The 13,526-nt window shown below is 41.2% G+C and overlaps 1 protein-coding gene across 5 annotated transcripts in view; it reads left to right on the top strand.

Annotated features, from left to right (window-relative positions):
* Positions 1–10,880: 10,880 nt before the first annotated feature.
* LOC111970509 (replication termination factor 2) overlaps positions 10,881–13,526 on the top strand; it is a 56,232-nt gene continuing 53,586 nt past the window's right edge. For 2 of the 5 annotated variants that reach the window (XM_023997300.3, XM_023997301.2), the window contains exons 1-2: positions 10,883–11,089; positions 11,593–11,687. In XM_023997300.3, the coding sequence (XP_023853068.1) occupies positions 10,913–11,089; positions 11,593–11,687 (272 nt within the window). In that variant the 5' untranslated portion in view covers positions 10,883–10,912. Of the gene's footprint in view, positions 11,090–11,592; positions 11,688–13,526 lie in introns of all 5 variants that reach the window. The other 3 variants (XM_023997302.3, XM_023997303.3, XM_023997298.2) reach the window with 3 other exon arrangements.

The following is a 13,526-nucleotide window of genomic DNA, read 5'->3' on the forward strand; positions in this document are numbered from 1 at the left end:
ATACAGAATGGTGTCATCTGCGTAGAGGTGGATCAGAGAATCACCAGCAGCGAGAGCGACATCATTGATGTATACAGAGAAGAGAGTCGGCCCGAGAATTGAACCCTGTGGCACCCCCATAGAGACTGCCAGAGTTCCGGACAACAGGCCCTCCGATTTGACACACTGAACTCTATCGGAGAAGTAGTTGGTGAACAAAGCGAGGCAATCATTTGAGAAACCAAGGCTGTTGAGTCTGCCAATAAGAATGTTGTGATTCACAGAGTCGAAAGCCTTGGCCAGGTCGATGAATACAGCTGCTCAGTAATGTCTCTTATCGATGGCGGTTATGATATCGTTTAGGACCTTGAGCGTGGCTAAGGTGCACCCATGACCAGCTCTGAAACCAGATTGCATAGCGGAGAAGGTACGGTGAGATTCTAAATGTTCGGTAATCGGTTTGTTAACTTGGCTTTCAAAGACCTTAGAAAGGCAGGGTAGAATAGATATTGGTCTGTCGTAGTTTGGGTCTCGAGTGTCTCCAATGTACTCTCTTCCTACCATACCTTTGTCTGTACATTATGCGTTGAATCTATGCTATCGTGCCCAGAAACCTGCTCCTTTACCTCTCTGTTCCGAACGTGCTAGACAGCCAGTTCTTATAGCCTTTAGCCGTACCCTTATCCTACTTCACCTCTGTTCCTCTGGTGATGTAGAAGTTAATCCAGGACTTGCAGTGCCTAGCTCCACTCCTACTCCCCAGGTGCTCTCATTTGTTGACTTCTGTAACCGTAAAAGCCTTGGTTTCATGCATGTTAACATTAGAAGCCTACTCCATAAGTTTGCTTTATTCACTGCTTTAGCACATTCTGCCAACCCGGATGTCTTAGCCGTGTCTGAATCCTGGCTTCGGAAAACCACCAAAAACCCTGAAATTTCCATCCCTAACTGTAACATTTTCCGCCAAGATAGAACTGCCAAAGGGGGTGGAGTTGCAATCTACTGCAGAGATAGCCTGCAGAGTTCTGTCTGTACCAAAACACAACACAACTGATTTGGTTAAACACATTAAGAAGGAAAGAAATCCTACAAATGAACTTTTAAMWAGGCACATCTGTTAATTGAAATCCATTCCAGGAGACTACCTCATGAAGGTGGTTGAGAGAATGCCAAGAGTGTGCAAAGCTGTCATCAATGCGAAGGGTGGCTACTTTGAAGAATCTCAATTAGAAAATATATWTTTWTTTTTATTTGTTTTACACTTTTTTTGGTTACTACATGATTCCATATGTGTTATTTCATAGTTTTGATGTCTTTACTATTATTCTACAATGTAGAAAATAGTAAAAATAAAGAAAGACCCTTGAATGAGTAGGTGTGTCCAAACTTTTGACTGGTGCTGTATATAGTAGCTGTAAAAAGTAAAAGTGTATTATAGTTCATGCCTAACTAATGATTGCCGTAATAAAGGTCTGTTTTTTTGTCATTTTTGGTATCCATGATCAAAACAGTTCAGTGAAAAACGTAACTAACCTCTTACAAGGTTATTGTGCACATTGTTACAGATAAATTAATTGATGATAAATAATACACAAATATGTAATATGATATACATTGAGTGTACAAAACATTAGGAACGGTCCATGACATAGCCTGAACAGGTGAAAGCTATGATCCCTGAATGATGTCACCGGTATATCCAATGAGTGTAGATGAAGGGGAGGAGACAGGTTAAAGAAGAATTGTTAAGCCTTCAGGCAATTGAGAAATGGATTGTGTATGTGTGCCACTCAGAGGGTGAATGGGCAAGACAAAAGATTGAAGTGCCTTTGAATGGGGTATGGTAGTAGGTGCCAGACACACCGGTTTGAGTGTGTCAAGAACTGCAACGCTGCTGGGTTTTTCATGCTCAACAGTTTCCTGTGTGTATCAAGAATGGTTCACCACCAAAAGGACATCCAGCCAAGCATTGGAGTCAAAATGGGCCAGCATTCCTGTGCAATGTTTTTGACACCTTGTACACACACACACACACACACACACACACACACACACACACACACACACACACACACACACACACACACACACACACACACACACACACACACACACACACACACACACACACACACACACACACACACACACACACACACACACACAAACACACACCAGCAAGGTGAGGCTGTCTAAAAAGGGCTGAACCATGAGTGGTGATCAGATGCTGTTGAAAGAAAGGCCATTTCCCCCTTGGCTGAGGATGTCTACATTCCCCTCTGCCTCCTTGGACTTCTTCTTGCAGATATCATCGCTCAGCTCATCCTTGGGTTTGAATGTTTTAAATCCTGGAAGGTACTTCTCCTGTTTAAAAAGGTTTATTGAAAATAGATAAAAACTTAGATCTAGCTAATCTAAACTGGGCTCCCAATCTGCAGAGGAGATGGAAGGGGCTCAGCTGATGCACAATTGTCATATAGCTCAAACAATAAAATGTAAAAAAAAATATTTAGGCTTTTTGTATTTGGCAGCCTATGGTTAAATTGCTAAGTAATGACATCCTACGTCATCCTATGTCTATAGGCCTGATTTAGCACCTTGCTATCTCTTTCTACACAAAATGAACTGATGCAAAATCCTTACCAGCTCAGAGCAGGGTGGAAACAGCAGTCATTATGATGTCATGATGTAGCTCTTTCTGGGTGTAGATCGTGGCTCCCCCCTCCCCATCCCCCCCTCTCTCTCCTAAACCAGGTTTTATTATCTCAGGTCATAAATTCCCGGCAGAGACTCTCTCCCCCAGGTCATGCAGGAATAGAGGGCACAGAGAGAGAACAAAGGACTTAACTTGGCCAAACTCCTGAATCCCCAAAATGGGAGAATTAAACGATATTTATACTTTTGAGAATGTGGGAATGGTCCGTGGACACTTAGGGGACAGTTATGACGAGTGTATTTCATTTGGTGATCTCATGAAGGACAGGAAACACACATAACGGTATCTCTTAAAGTGTACATTTCCCATCTGTCAGGTTTACATCAAAATATTGTGAAACGTATGTGATTAAACATGAAACTATTCGTGAAAAGATGTAATGTGCTATTAACCTTCTTAATGAGAGTATGGATTTTCATATCAAGATGAACTAGTCAGTGGCCACACCCCCGTGAGCCCAGACATCACATTAGGCATCATAGAACTGCCCCTTCTTCGACAGAGGATAAAACCACTCCTGAAGAAATTCACACCAGACCAAAACATGCCGGGTGACGCTGGTGTGTGAAGTGGTTTAAACTACAACAAGCCAAAGAGACCCACGGTAAGATGGACGTCTCGAATGGTTAAGAAATCTACAAACAGKAAGACTAGAAAACCATCCCACGTGGAGCATTGGCTACACGGCTGGAAATGGTTAAACTCTGAGACTATTGATTCACTACAGAAGGAGCAAATTCTAGATGACACAAATTACTAGTCTGCAGCTAGAAATGACGTAAACCTAGAACGAGAATACCAACAACCGCCGAAGTATCAATTCTATTAGAACATTTCCGGATGATATTCTGAAGTATCCATTCTAACCACCTACAACCAGCTATGACTTTGATCATCAGGTAAACGCATCCAGAGACTTTTCTCCAGCAGATGGACTGGTGACCACAGAGAGAGACAGCAAGAAATACACTCGTAAATATGTAAATTGCAATGTATTTTCGAATGAGCGGTCATTCGTGTAAAGTATTAGCAATTTCTATGAGTGTAGTAAGCCTCTATGAGTTTCTCGCTCTTGAACTGCCACACCCCTTTTCTTTGTCTACCAAGCCGTCATATCAGTTTTGTCCGCCAGGAACTTTTCTTTGTATCATATAGCAACCCAATGTATGAACTAATTGTGTGTGTTTTTATGTATGTCTGTGTTTTGATTAGTTAGTAAATAAATTTTTAAGACAATTTGTATATCACTGATTCATAATTTATGCTAAGGTTCGTGCAGATAACCAAGAATTTTACAACGTTTGGAATGAGTCTAACAAGGTAATAATAATACATTAATGAGAATGACTAATCTATTAGATATTAAAATATCTGAAGAGCTATATTTGGAAAATTATAGCTCTGTAAATCAACATTTTCCCGTGGTGCCCCGACTTCTTAGTTAATTAAGTTTACATGATTAGTTTAATCACGTAATAATAATTACACATAGAGAATTGATTTAATAAAATAACAGTCTTCACATTTAATGATAGTAAAGACACGACAATGGGCATCACAGCCCATATGTCATGACTTCCGCCGAGGTCGGTTCCTCTCCTTGTTCGGCTGGCGTTCGGCGGTCGACGTCACCTGTCTTCTAGCCATCGCTGATCCATCTTTCATTTTCCATTGGTTTTGTCTTTATTTTCTACACACCTGGTTTTCATTATCCCATTACATGTTCATGTATTTAACCCTCTGTTTCCCCMATGTTTGTTGTGCGTGATTATATCTATGTTCAGTTCGGTTCATGATGGCTGGTTTTCCGACGGGTGCTGTGTTCACCCTCTCGTATTATTTACCGTTGGTTATTGGTAAGTGTATTTGTTTACCTTGTGCCTTTATTTTTTGAGTAAAGTACGTTGCTCACTCATTTTGCTCTCCTGCGCCTGACTTCATACACCAGCTACACTCACCTTCTGACACCATGTTTAGATCCTGAATCAGGCCACTTGAAGCTGTTTCAGCACTGGGCTTGACGACCTCGTCTTTCAGGTCCTTTAGGAGCAACTGTATGGCGGAGGGTGATCCAATACTGCCGATTGGCTCCCACACATCTATCTCATCAACCCATAGAGAGATGCTATTAGATGCTGGAGAATATGGGTATTTATCACTGAATATCTCCACATGGCACACAGACTTAGAATGTAGTCTTGTTCCAAGCCAATGAAATCATTGACATATGACCGTGTCATTCGGAGTCCATGCTGAAAGATACACCATAGCACCACAARGCAAATAAATGATTTCAGCAATAACATTATTTTCTCATTCTTATCCATGGTTGTCATAGATTCAAGAAAATATTGACATTATTAATAAGGTCAATCACAAATCTCTCTAACTTTAGGGCATCTGTATTTGGTAGGCTATCCTATAGTTATTAAACCACAAACACAGACAACAGGTCTAATTCAACAAATAGTTCTACCTTGATATACAGTAACTTACTTCAAAAAATTGTTTTCCAATACATTTCTTCCTTTAAAATGTTGAATTAGAATTATTGAATTTGTCTCACGTAATGTAAATGTTTTCCCCATATTTGTGTTTTGTTTGAGAAGATTGTGATATTAAAGATATTAAAATATTGAAACTGAATAAAGTGGTGTCTTTATTGTTTGGTATCTTGAGAATTCTGTGAATGAATTCTGTGTGATCAAAATCCAACAGTTCAGTAGTATCTAACAATTCACAACAATACACACAAATCTAAAAGTAAAAGAATGGGATTAAGAAATATATAAATATTAGGATGAGCAATGTCAGTGGCATTGACTAAAATACAGTAGAATACAGTATATACATATGAAATGAATAAAACAGTATGTAAACATTATTAAAGTGACCAGTGTTCCATTATTAAATTGACCAGTGATTCCATGTCTATGTACATAGGACAGCAGCCTCTAAGGTGTAGGGTTGAGTAACCGGGTTGTAGTCGGCTAGTGAAAGTCACTAAGTTCAGGGCAGAGTGCTGGGTGGAGGATGGCTGGCTGGATGGCTATTTAACAGTCTGATGGCCTAGAGATAGAGGGTGTTTTTCAGTCTCTCGGTCCCAGCTTTGATGCACTTGTACTGACCTCGCCTTCTGGATGATAGTGGGTGAACAGGCTGTTATTCGAGTGCTGTAGGTGTCGAGGAGGCTGGCAGTGTGCCTCCGTTAATGCTTTGGGCAGACCACACCACCCTCTGGAGAAACCTGTGGTTGCGGGCGGTGCAGTTGCAGTAACAGGCGAGGATACAGCCCGACAGGATGCTCTCAATGGTGCATCTGTAAAAGTTTGTGAGGGTCTTAGGGGCCACGCTGAATTTCTTCAGTCTCCTGAGGTTGAAGAGGAGCTGTTGCGCCTTCTTCACCACACTGTGTATGTGGGTGGACCATTTCAGATTGTCAGCGATGTGTATGCCGAGGAACTTGAAGCTTTTCACATTCTCCACTGTGGTCCCGTCGATGTAGATGTTGGCATGCTCCCTCTGCTCTCTACTGAAGTCCGGAATCAGCTCCTTAGTTTCGTTGACATTGAGGGAGAAGTTATTTTCCTGGCCCCATTCCGCCAGGGCCCTCCCCTCTTCTCTGTAGGCTGTCTCGTCATTGTTGGTAAAGTACATACAGCGCATTTATACAGTGCCTTCGTAAAGTATTCAGACCCCTTGACTTTTTCTACATTTTGTTACGTTACAGCCTTATTCTAAAGTGGATTCAATTGTTTTTTTCCCCTCATCAATCTACACACAATACCCCATAATGACAAAGCAAAAAAAGGTTTTTAGAAATGTTTGCCAATTTATAAAAAATATATAAACTGAAATATAACAATTACTTTAGTATTCAGACACTTTACTCAGTACTTTGTTGAAGAAACTTTGGCAGCGATTACAATCTTGCGTCTTCTTGGGCATGACGCTACAAGCTTCGCAAACCTCTATTTGGGGAGTTTCTCCCATTCTTCTCTGCAGATCCTCTCAAGCTCTGTCAGATTGGATGGGGAGTGTCGCTGAACAGCTATTTTCAGGTTTCTCCAGAGATGGTTGATCGGGTTCAAGTGCGGGCTCTGGCTGGGCCACTAAAGGACATTCAGAGGCTTGTCCCGAAGCCACTCCTGCGCTGTCTTGGCTGTGTGCTTAGGGTCATTGTCCTGTTGGAAGGTGAACCTTCACCCCAGTCTAAGGTCCTGAGCACTCTGGAGCAGGAAGGATCTCTCTGTACTTTGCTCCGTTCATCTTTCCCTCGATTCTGACTAGTCTCCCAGTCCTTGCCGCTGAAAAACTTCCCCACAGCATGATGCTGCCACCACCATGCTTCACCGTAGGGATGGTGCCAGGTTTCCTCCAGATGTGTCGCTTGGCATTCAGGCCAAAGAGTTCAATCTTGGTTTCATCAGACCAGATAATCTTGTTTCTCATGGTCTGAGAGTCTTTAGGTGCATTTTGGCAAACTGCAAGTGGGCAGTCATGTGCCTTTTACTGAGGAGTGGCTTCCGTCTGGCCTCAAAGGCCTGATTGATGGAGTGCTGCAGAGATGGTTGTCATTCTGGAAGGTTCTCCTATCTCCACAGAGGAACTCTAGAGCTTTGTCAGTGTGACCATCGGGTTCTTGGTCACCTCCCAGACCAAGGCCCTTCTCCTCCGATTGCTCAGTTTGGCCGGGCGGACAGCTCTAGGAAGAGTCTTGGCAGTTTCAAACTTCTTCCATTTAAGAATTCTGGAGGCCACTGTGTTCTTGGGGACCTTCAATGCTGCAGAAATGTTTTGGTAGCCTTCCCCAGATCTGTACCTTGACACAACCCTGTCTCAGAGCTCTACCGACAATTCTTATGACCTAATGGCATGGTTTTTGCTCTGACATGTTCTGTCAACTGTGGGATCTTATATAGACACATGTGCCTTTCCAAATTATGTCCAATCAATTGAATTTATCACAGGTGGACTCCAATCAAGTTGTAGAAACATCTCAAGGATGATCAATGGAAACAGGATGTACCTGAGCTCAATTTTGAGTCTCATTGCAAAGGGTCTGAATATTTATGTAAATAAGGTATTTGTGTTTTTTATTTGTAATACATTTGCAAGAATTTCTTAAAACCTGTTATCGCTTTGTCATTGTGGGGTATTGTGTGTAGATTGATGAGGGAAATGTTTTATTTAATAGATTTTATATTAAGGCTGTAACGAAACAAAATGTGGAGAAACGGAAGGAGTCTGAATACTTTTCGAATGCACTGTATCTACAATACAAAATCCATGTGTGTGTAGAGTGAGCGTGTTATCATGTGTATGTGTGTCTGTGCCTGTGTGTGTGTCTCTTCACAGTCCCCGCTGTWCCATAATGTGTAGTTTTGTCTGTTTTTAAATATGATTCTACTGCTTGCATCAGTTACCTGATGTGGAATAGAATTCCATGTAGTCATGGCTCTATGTAGTACTGTGCACCTCCCATAGTCTGTTCTTGACTTGGGGATTGTGAAGAGACATTTGGTGGTATGTCTTGTGAGGAATGCATGGGTGTCCGAGCTGTGTGCTAGTAGTTTAAACAGACACCTCGGTACATTCAGCATGTCAACACTTCTTACAAAAACAAATAGTGATTAGGTCAATCTCTCCTCCACTTTGAGCTATAAGAGATTTACATGCATTTTATTAATGTTAGCTTTCCGTGTACATTTAAGGGCCAGCCGTGCTGCCCTGTTCTGAGCCAATTGTAATTTTCCGAGGTCCCTCTTTGTGGCACATGACCACATGACTAAACAGTAGTCCAGGTGAGACAAAACTAGGGCCTGTAGGACCTGCTGTTTAGAGCAGTGCTTTATTATGCACAGACTTCTCCCCATCTTAGCTACTGTTGTATTAGCATGTTTTGACTATGACAGTTTACAATACAGGGTTACTCCAAGCAGTTTAGTCACCTCAACTTCCTGAATTTCCACATTATTTATTACAAGATGTAGTTGAGGTTTAGGGTTTAGTGAATGATTTGTCCCAAATACAATGCTTTTAGTTTTATAAATATTTAGGACAAATGTATTCCTTGCCACCCATTCCGAAACTAACGGCAGCTCTTTAAGTGTTGCAGTGATTTCACTTGCTGTGGTAGCTGATATGTATAGTGTTGAGTCATCCGCATACATAGACACACTGGTGTTACTCAAAACCAGTGTCAAGTCGTTTGAAAAAAGTAGGGGGCCTAGACAGCTGCCTTGGGGAATTCCTTATTCTACATGGATTATGTTGGAGAGGCTTCCTTTAAAGAACACCATCTGTGTTCTGTTAGACAGGTAACTCTTTATCCACAATATAACAGGGGGTGTAAAGCCATAGCACATACGTTTTTCCATCAGCAGACTATGATCGGGTGTCCTGTTTCACCAAGTCTTCTTTAACGGAGTCAATCTTTGTGTTGACCTCAGTGGCGAGAGTGGCTATTTGTGCGGATAGGTCAGTGGATAGTGACTCCACCTTAGCCAGCATAGTCTGTTCAGACTTATTGATAGCCACCATTATCTTGGCTAAATTGGGGGTCAGAATCCATGTCAGTGTCCGGTGAGCGCAAGAGGCTTGCTCTTTTGTGACTCGTGGCCATTGTGTTTTGACATTGTTTGAAAAAAAATCCAAAAAATGGCGGGAAAAACTGCCAAATTAGTGAATTGGGTTTGATTCCCAATGAAATGTTACAAAATTAACGTGGTTATGTTATGACGCAAGCCCGTGGAAAGTTAGAGACCCCCCGCCCTTGAATGTCACAGTATAATTCGCATTCTGGTTGATACTATTTATAGTTTATAAACGATTGACCTTTTTTGTATCCCCATTAATTTCAATGACGGAATGTGGGCATAAAAGCTCCATAGACTTCAAAGGCAAATGTGGATTTGCCACTGATGTTGAACCGTTTCTGTTACAAACACCAACCCAAAGTTCCAATGTGCAGACTGACTCAACATAGCTTCAACAAAGCTTTTCGCTACCATTCATATTTCATAAACTATATAGCTTGTTGTATCCCCATTCATTTCAATGGTGGAATGCAGGCTTCAACATTACAAACTGAAATCCCTGCCACAGAACTTTCAGAATGTTCAAACTAAAACAATTATAAAGCTTAAAAACACATTCTGTAGTACTCACTCTAGCCTACTATACTAATCAACTACTGTTTAACCTGCTATAATAACTCCACACCTACAAACCACCCCAAAATAACTCACTATAACTAATCCATAGCCTATGACAACCCTGTTACTACAATTACTACTACTACCATTACTACTGCTGTGACTACCACTACCACTAGCTCTGGTCCAGGACGTAGCTAGTAGCTAGCTAGCGCTGGTCGGTACTAGCTCTGGTCCTGCTCTAGTCCAGCCTGTAGCTAGTAGCATTGATCTAGCTCTGGTCCTCAATAACTAGCTCTGGTCCAGGGTGTACAGACTGACTCAACTAAGATTGCTTCAATAAAGCTTTATGCTACAATTTACCACAGTTGCTACTAATACCACTACTATTGAAGTAACTACTACTACTATTACTACTACCACCACCACCACCACCACTATTGCGACAGTAACAACTATTATAGTACCAAAACCATTACTACATTACAAAAAAAAAAAAAAAAAAAACTTGATAAAATAAAATAAACTTGATTACTAGCCCACTATAATACCTCCACACCTACAAACCATCCCAAAATAGGTCACTATGACAACCCTATTACTACAATTTCTAACGCCGTCCCTACCACTACCACTTCTTTAACTACCATGAAAACACCTCAAAAGGAGCAAGCAAACCACATTTTCTTCAGGAAATGTAATTTTTCTAGTTACAATCGAATGCTGGAGATCTGTATTGCGTTAGACCTGACCTGATGAAATATTAATATTTATTTGTTTATTTGGGAACACGTCTTGTAGTTTAAGTGCAAGAAAGAAGCTTACAAAAAATGACCAATTCTTACAACATATTTTGAAAAAGAATGTAAACTTAAATGCCGTTTTTTAACAATAGCATAGCTATTCATCTTGTTTTGGTATAATTTACTCTTGACAAGGTTGAAGTCGTAGTAAAAACCTATATGCTGCTCCCTGGTGGTCATTACTGAAAAATATTTTAACAGGCAAACCTATTTCTGAACACTAGAGAGCGACATCAAAATTTGTGGAACATTGAGAGATGTTCTTTGAATATTCTTTGTTTATTTTACAACCAGCCTGTTTGGATTTTCTCCGAGCAAAATTATCAGGCCATTCCAAGAAATCACCTTTTGTGCTCTTTGTCAAAATGGGATGTGATGGTGGAACTATTCCTAAAAGGCATGAGTTGGTGAAAGGCCCAAAGAAAGTTGAGAAGGTAACCTTATAGCTAGCTAGCTTAAACTAGCTAACGTTAGTTAACGTTTTTGAGCTAGCTAACGTTATGGAGGTTTTGTTAAAGAAAACAGAGAAGCTATAGTCCACTCAAGCGACCTTAATGTTAGATACATGCATGTAAACATTTAGCTTGCTTTTATTCATCAGTTAGTTCGCTTACTAACTCGCCATGCCCACGTGAAGTCCGCTAGCTAGCTAGCCTGTTATGCTAGTTTCAGAAATAACAAACCATCAACATTCATCATAGTTGATGAGATACTTTGCCATGGCTGTGTAATTAGCTAGTTAATACGGAGCATTATGTGACAGGTGGTAGTGCAGTGGTCCTGCATCTCAATCAGAGTTACTGTAACAATTCCTTCCTTGGTTGTCTCCTATCACTAATGGTATTTAGCTAGCGACGAAGTATTTAAGATATAACCAAATGCAACGGAACAGCAGTGGGCATGAACTAAGTTGAAAGTGTTAATCTCTCCACTCAAGGTTGACAAAAATGCAGCGCTTGCTGCTCGGTGGAAGTATTGTGCTCTCAGCACGGAGAAACTCCGGAGCCCAATTGTTACTTGTGATCTGGGAAGGTGAGGATTATTTTAATCAGTTTTTTATTTTATGTATTTTACCTTTGTTTAACTAGGAAAGTCAGTTAACAAATTCTTATTTACAATGATGGCCTCCTGCGGGGACAGGGATGGAAGAAAAAAATATATATATAGGAAAAAACACACATCACGACAAGAGTTTACACTACATAAAGAGAGACCCAAGACAACAACATAGCATGGCAGCAACACATGACAACAACATGGTAGCAGCACAAAACATCGTACAAACATTATTGGGCACAGACAACAGCACGAAGGGCAAGAATGTAGACAACAATACATCACGCAAAGCAGCCACAACTGTCAGTAAGAGTGTCCATGATTGAGTCTTTGAATGAAGAGATTGAGATAAAACTGTCCAGTTTGAGTGKTTGTTGCAGCTCGTTCCAGTCGCTAGTTGCAGCGAACTGAAAAGACGAGCGACCCAGGGATRTGTGTGCTTTGAGGACCTTTAACAGAATGTGACTGGGAGAATGGGTGTATGTGGAAGTTGAGGGCTGCAGTAGATATCTCAGATAGGGGGAGTGAGGCCTAAGAGGGTTTAATAAATAAGCATCAACCACTGGGTCTTGCGACAGGTATACAGAGATGACCAGTTTATAGAGGAGTATAGAGTGTAGTGATGTGTCCTATAAGGAGCATTGGTGGTAAATCTGATGGCCGAATGGTAAAGGACATTTAGCCGCTTGAGAGCACCCTTACCTGCCGATCTATAAATGACATCTCCGTTGTTGTGTACTATTTATATAGCTGGTGTGACACTTATGTATTTACACTGAAAAAAAATATAAACACAATTTCAACAGTTTTACTGAGTTACAGATATATAAGGAAATCAGTCAAATGAAATAAATTCACGAGGCCCTAATCTATGGATTTTACATAACTGGGTGGGCCTGATGGGGCATAGGCCCATCCACTTCAGAGCCAGGCACACCCACTGGGGAGCCAGGCCCAGCCAATCAGAATTAGTTTTTCCCCACAAAAGGGCTTTATTGCAGACAAAAATACTTCTCAGTTTTCATCAGCTGGTCTCAGATGATCCTGCAGGTGAAGAAGCCAGATGTGGAGGTCCTTGGCTGGTGTTGTTACGCATGGTCTGCGGTTGAGAGACAGATTGGACGTACTGCCAAATTCTCTAAAACAACATTGAAGGTGGCATATGGTAGAGATATGAACATTCCATTTTCTGGCAACAGCTCTGGTGGACATTCCTGCAGTCAGCATGCCGCTTGCTAAAGCAAGTTCYTTGCTCTGAACATGAGAACATATGAAAGCTGGTGGTTCCTTTTAACATGAGTCTTCAATATTCCCAGGTAAGAAGTTTTAGGTTGTAGTTATTATAGGAATTATAGGACTATTTCTGTCTATACCATTTGTATTTCATATACCTTTGACTATTGGATGTTCTTATAGGCACTTTAGTATTGCCAGTGTAACAGTATAGCTTCTGTCCCTCTCCTCGCTCTTACCTGGGCTCGAACCAGGAACACATCGACAACAGCCACCCTCGAAGCAGTGTTACCCATGCAGAGCAAGGGGAACAACTACTCCAAGTCTCAGAGCGAGTGACGTTTGAAACACTATTAGCGTGCACCCCGCTAACTAGCTAGCCATTTCACATCGGTTACAACAGCCTAATCTCGGGAGTTGATAGGCTTGAATTGATAAACAGCAGAGCTGCTGGCAAAACGCACGAAAGTGCTGTTTGAATGAATGCTTACGAGCCTGCTGGTGCCCACCATCGCTCAGTCAGACTGCTCTATCAAATCATAGACTTAATTATAACATAATAACAGACAGAAATACGAGCCT

This window comes from Salvelinus sp. IW2-2015, linkage group LG11, assembly GCF_002910315.2.
Source record: "Salvelinus sp. IW2-2015 linkage group LG11, ASM291031v2, whole genome shotgun sequence".
Classification (NCBI taxonomy): Eukaryota; Metazoa; Chordata; class Actinopteri; order Salmoniformes; family Salmonidae; genus Salvelinus; species Salvelinus sp. IW2-2015.